Source organism: Lissotriton helveticus, chromosome 2_2 (genome assembly GCF_964261635.1).
Source record: "Lissotriton helveticus chromosome 2_2, aLisHel1.1, whole genome shotgun sequence".
Taxonomy (NCBI): Eukaryota; Metazoa; Chordata; class Amphibia; order Caudata; family Salamandridae; genus Lissotriton; species Lissotriton helveticus.
In genome coordinates this window covers 34,702,535-34,717,154 of record NC_136060.1, presented here as the reverse complement: position 1 = coordinate 34,717,154, position 14,620 = coordinate 34,702,535, and the positions used below count along the sequence as shown (strand labels likewise).

Sequence of the window (14,620 nt, the reverse complement as noted above, 5' to 3'; positions counted from 1 at the left end):
ATGTCAAAAAGTAACAGCGGGGGCAGGAAGGAGCTAAGGGCTGGAGAAGAGCCAAGTTTTCAGCTTCTTCCTTAACATGGGCGAAGACTTGATGCTTCTAAGGGTCAGAGGCAGTTTGTTCTAAAGGGACGGGCTCAGATCTTTCCCTAAAGGGACGGGCCCAGGCCTTTCCCTCTGACGTCGACTTTTTGATACATTGAGTACTGACTAGGAGAAGCTTGGTGGAGCGGAGATTGTTCTGTGGAACATAGAACAAGATCCTCTGTTTGAGATAGCCAGGGCCCATTCCATATAAGGCTATCTGAGTCACAAGCAGAGTCTTGCAGATAATCCTTTTTCTCACTGGCAGCCAGTAAAGACTCCTAAAAAGTCTGGATAGGTGAGTATCCTGGGGAAGCTCGAAAATAGTTCGTCCCGCTGCATTCTTGACCAGCTGAAGCCTATCCATCAGGTACTTGGGCATGCCTAGGTAAAGACTGTTCCCATAGTCAAGCCGTGATATGATCAGAGCTATTGTTATCTGGCCGTCAAGGACAGTAAGAACAAAAACTTTCAAAGAAGTTGCAAGTGAGCAAAACAGGTGCCCACTACCGAGTTTACTTGGGTAAGGAATAGCAGTTGGTTATCAAATTTAAAGCTGACGTTTTTCACCACCTGACTTTTGATAAGAGGTTGAAAATCACTTGTTACACCATCTTCATTGTCTCATGCAGACCAAATAAAAGAAAGCACATCTCCATACTTAATACAATTTTAAATCACTAAGAGCTCTGTATTAGCCCGCCAAACATCATCTGTTGCCGGTGTCAGAACACCCACATGATGAAGCTGAGACCTTGTGTGGGTGAAGAACTCCAACCAGAAGAGATTTTCCAAAGTCAACGATTAAATGATGAGCACATGAACATATGTTTTTACCAGCTCAGGATGGATAAGTAGATGATTTTTTTGTGTGAATAGAGACATCATTTAGCAGATTCTTTTTTTCAAGGGGGGTGGAATTTGATTTTGAAACCAGACTTCACAATGTCTTTTGGGGTGCTCCGTCAGCCAGGGAAATGGTTGGAAATGTTTCCACCCAGAGGGTTGCTGTTCGGTGTTGGCAAAGAAAGGAACGCCTTCCATGCAGCCATGAAGAATGCTGCAACCCTGTGCTCTTTCAAGTTTTTTGCTTATGAAATAACAGCTTCTGCTGGATTGTTCTCTACACTGCAGCTGATGTTGCCTTAAAAAAAAAGAAGAACAAAAAAAGAGTCCGACATCTGTCATACCCATGTACTGTGAAAAAATCTTTCCTTTTTTTCAATACCCACAGATTTAGGTGTTTTTGCTTCTGTCTTCATACACTACATTCCTTGCCTGTATGTGGACAAGGACCCTGAAAAAGTCAAGCCCAGAAGATTTTGCTGGCTGTGCAAAGTCAGACGTTTGCCAAAACCACGAAGAATGTCTTATGGTAAGTCCATGGGAGGCGACATGAGCAGCTAGATAAGCCAACCCTTTTGCACTGCTGATGGTTTGAGTAGAAACCAGCCTTCCCTCCTTTATGATCTGCGAAGATTTTTCTCTATCTTCCCTGGGAAGGTTCTGCTGTGAGTCACGTAGCTCTCTATTGTAATTGGCCAATAAGGCTATAGAACTAGCGACACTCAAGGCAAATGCTGAGGTGGAGCAGTCTTCCCGCTCTACTGGATCCATCCACTTTGCTTTCCATTCTCGGAGAAGCAGGACCCATTATATTTCTTTTCCTGTCGCCTAGCCACAGCTTTCATGGAGACTGAAGAAAAGAAGTTGTACATTGTTAGTTCAAGGGGACCTAGCATCAAGGTTACCATGAGTTAAGCCAGAGGTTAGGAAGCTAAGTCACAAAGATGTTGGGCAGATGCCTCCATGTTAAACTTCCTCGCTGCCCTCATGAAAGGCAATACCACAGTCTACTTGATGAGGAGGCGATTCTGCAAATTTAGCAGACAGGGTCAATTATGTCTAAAGAACAGGAAAAACGTCTTCAAGTAGGACTATGGAATATGTGTTGAGAAAGATTCCCTCTCACTAGAACCAGAAGACTGGCGATCCTCCTCCTATTTTGTTCTCCCAGGCTCATAATGTGAAGAACGTTGGAGTTGCTGGGATCATTTCCTTGGCTACTTGTCCTGTCTGTGTAAGAGTGACAAATTGGTGAAACAAAGTACCATGGATGTCAAAGCTGTGTGAGACGGCAGGAGTTGCTGTCAGTGAAACCTACTGTAGACTCCGATGTCTTTGACATCGACAGAGAGTCCAACGGCAAATAAACACAAGAAACTGAGGAGAGGTTCCAGACATCCTTAGTGAAGAGTACCTTGACGTTGACCAGCTCAATGCCAAGGTAGAATCTCTCAATTTTTAGCACCTCAACATCCACTAGGAGTATGAACGCTGGCAACTTGAAGAACCACCTGAGGGCCCTGAAGGGGTTGGTCAGACCTTGTCACGTGAAAGGCTGAAGAAGAGGATGACCGCTATGTATCACCTCTAGGGATGGTGGACCCCAGGTTGAACAACTTCCCTGCTTCATCCTAAGGCGAACTACCTGCCTCTGAGGTGACTGTACTGCATCTTTAAGCACATCTTGCACTTCTTGAGGTAATGGTCATTATGGTAGCTACGTGGTTAGTAGGTGGCTTAGAGAGGTGAAAGATCTCAAATGTTTGGTGAATCCTGAGAAATGTGAAAGCGGATTCAGCATATATATGGATCTGGCCTGAATTCACAATCAGAGACCAAGAAAGTGGTGATAAAAATACAAAAACTGCTGATAAATTTAGTATTGTAAATGTAGTCTATAGTATAAGCACTCTCATCACAGCTAAAAAAAAGACTCATGTTAGCTCACCATGCTGTTCAAATAGACATTAAACTCCTCAGCCTTTTTATGATGCCTAAGAAGACCATCAAATCAACAAGTGGTGAAACCCCTCACTGTCATTCCTTCTGTTTAGAGCTTACATCATACACATTATAAAGATTCTCACAGTCCTGGTGATCATAAGCATTATATTTTCTTTAATAGGTGGCAAATTGAAAGTTTGAGATCTATCATTTATGTTGATGGCAAATTGATTGAAGGCATCAATGCAACTCTGTGTAATGTGATTTAAGCAGGTTTTACTTTTGTTTCCAGAGACAGCTAAAACCGTCAGTATTGCACACAAAAGACTGTCCTGATGGCACTCTTTTGGCGTCATGATTAACAGCCCATCCCAAGAAAGGCAGCCATGAAATGATGTCCCTGTGCCTCAGGTTTGCAAACGTAATAAATTCAAGAGGGTAGCTAACGTTTTAAAGACTATCCAATGGATTCAGACCCTTCTTAGCACCTCCGCTAATCTGAGGATATGAAAGTCTTCCAAGTGAATGCAAGCAGAACATGTCCCTTCACTACATGATATTGCAATAGATGAACATCCTTTAGCCCACACAATTAGGCAAAAATATAGAATAATGGCAACTACTATATATGTATACATTTATCAAACGCGGTAATAAGGTTTTAAATTACCTGTAAAAAGGTATTTAACTGATTCTTCGACTTCTCCATGAATTTGTGATCTATAGATTTAAAGGGCAGTTTACTGAGAGAAGGCAACTGAACTTTCTTTAAGGACGAAAAGCACTGTGTGGGAAAAAAATAAAATAAAAGATTACATGTACCACATGCCTGACAATATTTACACTACAATAATATGTTAGGGATTATCCAAGCAACTACTTGCCTCATCCTGGTTTCTCCCCAGAAAAGCAAAAAAGCAAATTTTATTAACTTCTTTCTTAAACGCCTACATCTTTCGATCAAAACAAGAACAATGTTCAAGATTCTAAGTAGCAATATATGACTGCTGTAGGGTTCTAGGAATTGCTACTACAATATTACTTCTATGTATTTGGAAGCCATGCGAAATGCTAGAGTAACTGTTCTATAATTAGCCAGTACTGTTATTAAAAGCAGAAGAAAACAATGACTAGCTCAACCGCGATAGAAAACAATAAACTAGTTTGTGATGTTCAATAATCTAGCGCCTGGTTTAATAAAAAAGACTTAATTAAAACAATAGATTTTAGGAACAAGGGTGAAAGAGGAACGGTTAACGTTGGTGTCTAATTCCGAGCAACTGGCTCCGTTGCCCCTTTTGTTATCAACAAGATTACGAATTCCATTATTAATTGTACATACATTGAATGTGTCTATTTGGGAAGTGAATGCACACAGTAGGGACAGTTATGACAAATTCAGTGTCTCTAATAACTGTGCCCAGCAAACATTTGCATACTAAGATTTTTTTTCGTGATTGAGGAAAATCCTGCTGTCTACCCTCTAGTGTGAGTTGTTTAGCAATGACTATATGATGCTCGTCAGTTTTCGGGTAAGTGAGTATGCCTCGCGTTACCCGCTTGTCCTGAGATTCTGCCTCAAATCCTGTATTCTTTTTCCTACATACTCGGTTTAAACAAAAAATATATATAAACGTAAAAATGTGCCGCTGACCAAAAAGGAACCAAGAAATTAAACTGGTATCAACCCTCTTACACTGCATGGATTCAATGGCAGGACTTCATGGTCTCTTTCATGCTCCAACTGGTGTTGAGACTACTTCTGGAGGCCACTCTCATTTCTGCCAATACTGATAAATATATTTTGTGGTGGTAATTATGTCTTCTATGTTTGTGGAGGCTTCTTACTGGCACTCACTCCATTGCATCTCTCCATGAATATCATTGGCTATTTTGAGTGCCAGTGGTGCAACGCTCCACACCCTTTCCCACCAAGAGTACCTGCATTTGCAGTGCCAATGTGCAAGCATAGGCACCACCTAAAATTCAAGGCTCATCTACAAGCAGAAGCCAGACGTTCTTCACATATGGTACATCGATGGTGAAGGTCTCTTTAGCCTTTCTATCATAAGTGGCCAGTATAGTTACTATAGGGAAAAGGTTTTTCCATATACTGTGAAATCAAGAAGTACTGGCAATATCGGTGGAAGCAGGATGCCTTTTGGGTTGCTCCTCCACAATGGCGGAGGAGCGTCGCCCTACTGGTCCAGAACCAGCAGCTGAAAAAATAAAATTACAATCATTGCTTTATTTTTCAGCAGCTGGCTCAACCCTCGTGTGTAGGAAGGGGCGGGACCGGTCATGGGAGGGGTGAGAAGGACTAGTTTGAGCACTTCTAAGTGCGCATGTGTGTTTGGCAGACTGTCTCAGGCTGGCCAAACACACATGCGCACTTAGGCCAATCCCTGTGCCGCTCTTATTGCATGAGAACAGCACGGGGATTGAACAGGGAGTCAGTGATGCGGTCCCAGTGCCTGCTTGGACAAGGAAGAAGGAAGAACACTAAGGCGCGACACGGGAGGCAGCCAGCAGCTTCGGGTAAGTCTTCCTTTTTAAAAATGTATTATTATTAAACTTCCAACCCCCCTGGCGCAACCCATCCCGCACTTCCCCCGCACCTCCTCCACCCAGCTTACTACTTTTTATAAGTTGCTGCCGCCACTGCGTGCAGTGCTTTCTCAAGCAAATGATTATCATCAGAACAGTTGAACAATTAGAATTGTATCTGCAAATGACTATGATGACATAGGTTGCGTATGAAATGTGAGTGAATCCCTCAGCACTGTACAAGTAAACCAGTGAAGGCAAGTCAGTAAACTTCATCAAGTGTAATGTACAGTACTGTTAGACCTGGCACCATTGGCGTGGGTCTTCCTTCCATTTTATGCTGTTGCCTCTGACATTTTTGCTGGTTTTAGATGCTTTTTGGCAGTGCTCCACTGCTATTCAGTGCCACAGTGAAAGTGCTCCCTAAGGTAAATTGATGTATGGATTAGTGACTCCATGATTGGCTCGTTTAGTTTACGGTCAGACCCTAGTACAGGGCACTGCATGTGCCCAGGGTTTGTAAATCAAATGGTGCTGGTGGGCTTGCAGCACTGATTGTGCCACCCACCCGAGCAGCTTGTAAAGTGTGTCTCAGGCCTGCCATTGCAGAGCATGTGTGCAGTGTGGTACTGCCATGTTGACTGGGCAAGTGCACCCACTTGCCAGTCCCTAAACCTCCCTTTTTATACATATTAGTCACCCCTAAAGTTAGCCCAAGAGCAGGGTGCCTTGTAGGTAAAAGGTAGGACATGCCCTGATGTGTGTGGCATGTCCTAATAGTGAATTACAGCCATTTTCGTTTTTCACTATTGCAAGGCTACCTGTTCCCCATAGGCCAGAATGGGCAGTTTGATTATAACATCCTATAATCCTAACTGACTCAGGCAACTAGGTAGAAATTCGAGTTTAGTATGCCTGAACTCAGAATGATAAAATACATATTTTAGTAAAGTTGGTTTTAACATTCTGTGTTTGAAAATATCACTTTTAGAAAGTAGGAATTTTCTTGCCTAACTGTCCAAGCCTGCCACTGCTAGGTTGTGTATTCCTTGTCTGGAGTTTGAGTGACAGGGACTGGGGGATTCCAGGAGATAGGGTGAGTCAGCATAGGGCTGAATAGACCCATCTGCATGTAGAGTGAGGAGAGGGGAGCACCTGGGATCTGAATAGAGCTGTGCCTGCCTTCCACAATGCTGGCTCCACCTCCTGTGGTGCGTCTAATGTCCCTGGCCTACACTGTCAAAGGAAGAGAAGGAGTCGAGTAAACAAAGTGCTCCAGGACTTAACAGAACTGGTTTGGACTAGGCACAAACACTCTCTGCCTTCAGAGACAAAGGATCTTGGTGTATAAAAGAGTGGACCCAGATCCCAGAATTTTAGATCACTTCTGGGAATCAAGAGGAACCTTTGCTGAGGATAAGAACCAGGAAGCTGAAGGAGGAGACTACCCCTGTGCTGTGGGTTTTGGGGTTGGTCTGCAGTGGTTGCTTCATTGCCAAATAAAGGAGAAGAGGACTGAGTGTGCTTTTTATCAACTTGAGAGAACTGAGGAATTTTCTATTATTTTAAAGTCTATTTTTGAGTACAATATTGTGGATTTTTGTTGTATGGTCTTGTGTTAAGTCTATATAAAAATAGTTATTTTTATAATACAACCTATATGGTGTCCATCTGTAGTGTTGTCACTGTATCACTGTATGTGTTCAAAAATGCTTTACACACTGCCTCTGAGATAAGCCTGAATGCTCGCGCCAAGATACCAAGGGGGTGAGCAGGGGTTATTTTAGGAGTGTAGCCCCTTACCCTGACTAAACACAAGGGTCCCTATTTGGTCAAAGGTACCTACCTCTGCCAACTAGAGACCCCCAAATCTAACAAGTACCTATTGCCATTATTAAATATGGTTCAAGCATTTTTTTCTGATACATGGGTGGTTGAAACATGTTTGCTGATCGCCACAATGGTAACACCTTAAACCTTTTTACGACTTGGTCAGATAATTCTGAATCCTATGTGAACTCTTTGTGTAAAGGTCGGAGTAATTAGCTATGCAGGCTTCACCACACCTAGAAATTAGAGGGCGAAATAAAGTCCATTACATTTCAGCATTTCAAAGCTATCGGAATTTAAAGGTGGGAAAGTCTCGGCAAATTACAAGGACTTTCATATTTTGTTGCAGTAAGCACTCAAATCCACGTTATTCCTCATTACTGATAGGTGACATTTATCAAGTGGTGCAAACACTGAATACTCTTCAGGGGGACTATTAATGGTGCCCCTAGCATCAGATCAGTACATACAACAGCAAAATAGTTGTAGCCTCCTATTTTATACTGACACTCAGAATACGGTGTACAGAAAAATGTTGAAACAGGATTAAAGGTGACAGCTAACAATAGTAGCATCCACTTTAGTGGCCTGAAATCATTTATATTATGAAGCACAGACAGGTTATCAATTTTGTGTGCATTAACTCGGGATGAGTGCGCTTCTGCCAATATATTTTCCATTCGGGCATATATGGAGTGTCAGTAAATGTTGCAAGAACAATACCTTTAAACAAACATCAATGTTATGGAATAATATTATTACACAATGCTTCAGTATGTGGTTAATTTGCAAACATTAGATCATTTTCACTCAACTCTCTCCAGAAAAAAAGACAATAGTAAGCAAATTGAAAAAAAAACCGGTGCATGTTTCTCAATACCAAGCAATTAGCCTGCTAATGGCTGATTAATAAAGGTATCAATTAAAGGGTTAATTCATCAAGGTGGAAGGGCGATAGGGACTGAGGGAATGTCATTACTTATTGGTAACTTCACTAACACATTGTTTCTTTTCCCCATACTTACCCAGTTTTATTTTTGGTGTGTAGCTGGTGCTATTTAGCATTAGCAAAAAGAAAGAAAAAACAAGTATTGTGATTGCCAATAGGTCTCGCCTTTGGGACCTTATAAGTGTTTAGCCATGCAGCATATTGTCCATTACATTATATTAGCTATTTAAGACATCAAAGTTTATGGTAAATCATCTATGATATACTGGCCCTATTGCTACTAGGCATCAAAGTCCTTCGACAGTGTTCGCGCCTCTAAACCTTATGGTCATTCTAAAATAAAATATTAAATAAAAAAAGGAAGACAGAGTGCAACACTAATGAGGAGGAAAAAAAAGTAAAAGGTGCGCTCTCCACTCAGAGTCCAAATGATGTGGAAGCGTGTCCTCTTTGGTTCAGCTTAGCAACTCAGAGTGACTGTTCCAAAGGGAACACGCAACGAGGAAAAACAAACAATGCCACTTTCCATGTTTTTTTACTGTGTCAGATCTTTAGTTAGGTGCCTTTCAAAGCAAAGCCTGAAAAGATTTCTGCTTTATGGATGTGGGGGTGCGTAGACGTCCCTCGGAAAGAAGGTGCGGAAACTATGGGCACTTTAACCGTACTTTATTGGCCATGTACTCATGTACAATACAGGGAGGGGAGAGCCGGTCCGCTGTCCTCCATATCATGGTCTCCAGTTGCCCAGCCCCCCCCCCCCGCGTCACTGTCTCTCGCGATCCTTAGCCAGGGTCATGTGACCGCGGGGAGCTAGACTACACACTACACATCTTCCCTCTTAACAATCACAGACAACTGTGGGTGCGCCCCCCAAGGTGGGGGAGAACTGGTTAGGGTGGGAAAGAGAGAGAAGAGAAGAGGCAAAGACGGGGAAAGGAGAAGGAGAGGGTTACAACTGAAACTCACTGAGGTATTTCGGTAGCTTCACCACACGGCCCTTGCGGGGGTGTGTTCCGGTCCCCTGCTCTCTTCCTCCGCGGGGTCCATCTGACCTTGTGCCTCCTTCTTGATCTCGCTGGATGGCGGAGGGTGTCTCGCCCGGGATGCCACCTTCCTCTGCATCCTGGTTGGGCAGATATGGCGTTGGTTGTCCCGGTGATTGTCCTTCCGCCCTGGCTGGTCCGGTCTCACTCATAAGGTCTGTAGGGGGTGCAGCCACTTCCGCTGCACCGGGGCTTTCTCCCAGCTCACTGTCGCCTATGCCCCAATGTAGGATTTTGTTGCACTTGGCCATTCTGGATTGGGACCAGCTCTTGCCGTCACTCAATAAGGCAGAGCAGGAATATGCTTCTACCACCCGTAGGGGCTCACTGAATTTGCTGTCTCCTTGGAGTCCTGATTGGCCCTTTTTAACTCTGACCCACTCGCTCTCTGCCAATGAGGTGTCACACACATTGTTTCTTTTGTCATAATGTGCTTTATAGATACATTGTGCCTTCGTTATGTTGCTGGGGACAATGGCTGGTGACCATTTGCTTTGGAGTCTCATGGTCATCCAGGCTGTGTTGTCTCTGGTGAACGGTTCTCTGCCTCTTAAGATCTTGAACGTACTGTAGCCTGTCAAGGTGGGTGTGATGCGGTATGCCCACACAGTGTTCCTGACTTCAGACTCCCAGTTTTTTCTGGGGCTGATGGCTGCTTTTATCGGGTCCATGATCACCTGGTTGAAGCGTTCTACTTGGCCGTTACCCGCAGGGTGGCAGACCAGGGTGTGCCTCGTCCGGATCCCGTTTCTGCTGGTGAAGGCTGTCCATTTCGCCGATGTGAACTGGGGTCCATTGTCGCTGGTGATGGACTTGGGGATGCCCTCCCTCAAGAAGATGTTGGTGAGGAACGTGATGATGGCGTTGGAATCTACAGAGTCTCTTATTTCGACCTCTGGCCACTTGGAGTAGCGGTTCACTAAGACAATGAGGTGTTTGGGTGTGCCCCAGGTGTCTAGAACCGGGCCTACGATGTCGATGGACAATACCTCCCATGGGTTGTTGGGAGTGGAGAACTCTCCCATGGGGGGCCTCAAGGTGACCAGGGTTTTGTCCGCAATGGGCGCAGTCCCTCACAAACCTTTTCACTTGGACATCCATGGCGGGCCACCAGTATAGCAATTTTATCCGCCGTTTGGCTTTTACGATGCCCTGGTGGCCTTCGTGGTTGATGTGATGAATACGGTCATACAGCGCCTTCGGGGGCACCACTTTGTCTCCCCATAGCAGGAATGTGGGATCTTCACCACTGGAGAGTTCTTCGCGGACTTCTCAGTATTTCCTGAGGTTGCCATCGATGTGTCTCTTCTCCGGCCAGCCTCGCGAGACATAGCCTTTGACCTGGGAGAGTTCTGTGTCTTGTGTGTAGGCCTCTGCCCAGTCTTGGGCACTGATGGTGTGTTCATGATCAGTCATAAAGGCGACACTGTACTTATCCCACTCAGATGATGTGACGTGTTCTTCCATGGCTGCCGCTCTGCTCAAAAAGTCAGCCACTTTGTTCTTTGAGCCTGGGATGTATTCCACGTCATAGACGAAGTCCAACAGACGCAGCGTCATTTTGGGAATGTGTGGGGTGGCTGTTATGTTGCCGCTGGAGGTAAGGACTTTGATCAAAGGCTTGTGATCGGTGCGGAGTGTGAATCTTGACCCCCACAGATACTGTAGAAATTTCTCCATCGCCCATATGGCTGCCAGCATTTCCTTCTCGATCTCGCTGTACTTCTCTTCACTGTGGGTGAGGGATCGTGATGCAAAGCCCACGGTGGTCTCGGTGCCATCGGAGACCCGCTGGGAGAGAACTGCTCCCAGCCCTTTGTCACTGGCATCTGTGGTGAGTATGCTGGACGCAGCGCCATCAAATCCTTGTAAGGGAACCGCCTTGCATATGTCTTGCTTGATGGCCACGAACTCCGCTTCCGTTTCCTCCGACCAGATGAACTTGTTCTTTTCCTTGAGTAGTTGGCGTAAGTTGTGCGTCTTCATCGCAAAGTTCCTGATGAACTTGCTATATAACTCCACCAGCTCCAAGAACGAAAGTACGTCGTCTTTGGAAGTCGTGGAGGGAGCTGACCGGATGGCCTCCACATTTGCTGTTTTGGAGGTGATCCCCATGTCACTGATTTCATGCCCTAGATAGGTGACCTTTCGGAGACCGAGTTTGCACTTCTCCAATTCAGCCGTGAAGTCATTGGCTGCAAGCGTGCATAGGACAGTGCGCAGTGTGCCATTGTGTTCAGCTTTGGAATTTCCCATGACGAGGATGTTGTCTTGGAAGTAGAGGACACCGTGGACACCTTGGAACAGCTTGTGCATTCGGTTTTTGGAAAAAGGCTGCAGTGGATGCGAGACCAAAGGGCATGTGTCCGAACCTGTAGCACCCAAAGGGTGTGATGAAGGATGTAAGTTGTCGGGATAGCGGGTGAAGTGATACCTGGTGGTAGGCGGCTTTGAGGTCGATGGTGGAGAACCACTTGATGCCTTCGGTCTGGGCAAGTAATTTGTTGATTTTTGTCGACTGAAATTTTTCCACAATTATGTTCTTGTTGAGTTCGCGGAGATCGATGCATAAGCAGATCTTCCCACTCGGCTTGTTCGCCACCACTAAAGGCGCGAGCCATTTGGCGCATTCGATAGGTTCAATGATGTCTCCGTCTTCTAAGCGCTTCAGTTCAAACTGTACTGCTTCTCGGCAGTTGAACAGGATGTTCCTGACTTTGTGGGCTACCGGTACGGCTCCATCTTTTAGGACGATCTTTTGGGAGAACTTGTTCAACTTCCCGATCTGGTCGCTGAAGACAGTGGGGAACTCTGCTAGGGGTGAGGATAGCAGGGACGTGTCCTTCGTTAGTAGCACCTGCGTGTCGCTGCCTGGGTTGAGCTGAATCCCCAGAGCACCCTGATCGGCCCAACCCAAAACCGCTGGGCCCTTTTGTGCCACGTACAACTTCGCTGTGGTGTGTCATCCTTTGAACTCGAATGGGAGCTGCCTGAAGCCCCCCATGGGTATCCTTTCACCTGAGTATGTGACTGGATGGACGTCCATGGGTGCAGATGGTCACCCACCACGTGGGCGAAGTTTCGAACCCAGATCTGTTTCTGGATGATGGTGTAGGGCAATCCAGAGTCTGCTACCATAATGACATTGACACCGCCTATGGCTAGCTCGCAGGAGTTTTTTTTTGTTGAGGTGCCCCCTATGCCAAGGATGTAGTCATCTATGCACAGGATGCTCTCCGGGTCAGACAGCTCCGCCCCTTCTTGGTCCTCGGTGACGTCCTGGACGTATTTGACCGCTGCGTTTCTGGGTCTCCAACGGCAAACCTTGCCGAAGTGTCCTGTGATGCTGCAGAAGGAGCACTTGACGTGAAATGCCGGGCATTTTTTGTCATTACCCATGTAGGAGTGGCTGCCGCATCTGTAGCAGGCTCCTTGTTTGCTCGGACAGGCGCAACCGGGACCTCTGTTCCTAGAAGTAGATTGGCGGGGGCAGCAGAGTCTGTCGTGGGTTTTGGAGATGGAACTTTGCGGTCGGAGATCTTGCACACCGTAGCTAGTGGTGCCGCGTCTTTCTTTGCAGCTAGGGCGAACCGTTTATATAACTCGGCTCGTTTCACTATCGCAATGATCTCTGGAAGGGGTGCGTCATCGCTCACCCAGAGCTTTTCCTGAACTCTCGTGTGGGTGAAGTGCATGATAATTTGGTCCCGTATGAGGTCATCGTGTAGGGTGCCAAACTTGCAGTTAATGGTCAGTTTCTTGCGGGCCGCCACATAGTCCTCCACCGACTCTGCTTCCGCCTGTTTCCGTTGGAAGAAATTATAACGGTCGATGGCCGTGCATATCACGAGCTGGTAGTGGCTGTCCAGATCTTCGAGGGCATGCTGGAATACGTCGTCGTTCGCCGAGGCCCTGGCCTTCTTAACCACCTGGTCGTAAAAGCGCAGACCCTCCGGTCCCAGGTTATGTAGCAGTATCTTCTTCCGCCGCTTGCCGGAGAATTCCTCTTCGTCTTCATCCTCCAGCGCTGAGAGGTACCCCTTCCAATCGGCCCACTTCATGGACGGTTCGCCTGGTTTTCGTAGAAAGGGCACAGGGTTTGTCAAGGAGAAGGTCTGGGCACACATGGTGCGTGTGGAGAGGACAGCAGTGGTTCGGTATGGTCCTTATAGAGCACCGGGGGCTCCTGCTGGCTGGGGTTGGTGCTTTCTTGCCACCACCAGGGTTGCAGGAGGGCAGTCCGAGGTCTCTTGATGAAGGAGGCGGTGGGGACCACAGTCTTTGGGAATGCTGGCGGTCTGGGTGGTGCACGCTGGTAAGCGCGCCGAGCGAACTGCTTGCAGAGGAGAACACCTGTGCAGGTGGGCCTGGGGTCTGTGCCCCTTCGCACTGCTTGACGTATTGGCTGGTTGCTCCCGCAATACTTATGCTTGGAAGTAGCAGCCTGTGGGGTGCCTGGTGGGCAGTATGAAAGCTGGATTCTGTGAAATTGGTGCCGGGATGTGGCTGCTCTGCGCGCTGACAGGCCAGTGCTGTCCACGACCTCGTGCAGTGGCTGGCTGTACCCTCGATGCCTCAACCTGTTGATGGCTGCTTGTGGAGTGCCTGCTGGGCGGTGTAGCAGCTGGGTTTCCTTAAGTGGGGCCAAGAGGTGACTGCTCCTGTTGCTGCCTGCTGGTTGCGTGCATGCAGAGCGGTGAATAGGCCAGGTCCTCCTTAAACGTGGACAGGAGGTGGCTTCTCTGTGCACCGGCTGCGCGGGCAGTAGCTTAGTGGGGGTGGAGCCCCGCTGCGTGCCGAACTGCGCGCCGAGATGCCCGCGGCGAGGCCACGCTCCACGCCAGCACACGCCTGTAAACTTGAAGCAGGGAGCGTAGGTGCTGGGAGCGGGGTTAAGGTGGGCGCGAGATCAGTGCGCCGCCCCCCCCCCTGTAGCAATCGCCGGCTCTGTCCAACCGTACTTCAGTCGACCGGTGCGCTGGTCCGTTTCCTCTCGTCGCCACTGTGGGGGGTGCGTAGACATCCCTCGGAAAGAAGGTTCGGATATTATGGGCACTTTAACTGTTCTTTATTGGCCATATACTAATGTACAATACAGGGAGGGGAGAGCAGTCCTCTGTCCTCCATATCGCGGTCTCCAGTTGCCCAGCCTCCCCGTGTCACGGTCTCTCGTGATCCTTAGCCGGGGCACGTGACAGTGGGGAGCTAGACCACACACTACAATGGAGTACAAAAGCACCATGTATTTTACCAAGAAAGTTCTGTGTAAACATGCTGTGACGGAAGTCGACTTCGGAGAGGGAAGATGGGAGCTCCGAGTCCTTTCTTTGGTCCTTCCAGTAACTACATACATATTAACGCACAGCTTCAATGAAAATTA

General features: G+C 46.9%; 1 protein-coding gene across 2 annotated transcripts in view; it reads right to left on the bottom strand.

Moving 5' to 3' along the window:
• The window catches only part of SNX25 (sorting nexin 25), a 1,269,225-nt gene that overhangs the window by 125,153 nt on the left and 1,129,452 nt on the right, over positions 1–14,620 (bottom strand). For both annotated transcript variants that reach the window (XM_078678040.1, XM_078678039.1), the window contains one exon: positions 3,542–3,655. In XM_078678040.1, the coding sequence (XP_078534166.1) occupies positions 3,542–3,655 (114 nt within the window). The remainder of the gene's footprint in view (positions 1–3,541; positions 3,656–14,620) is intronic.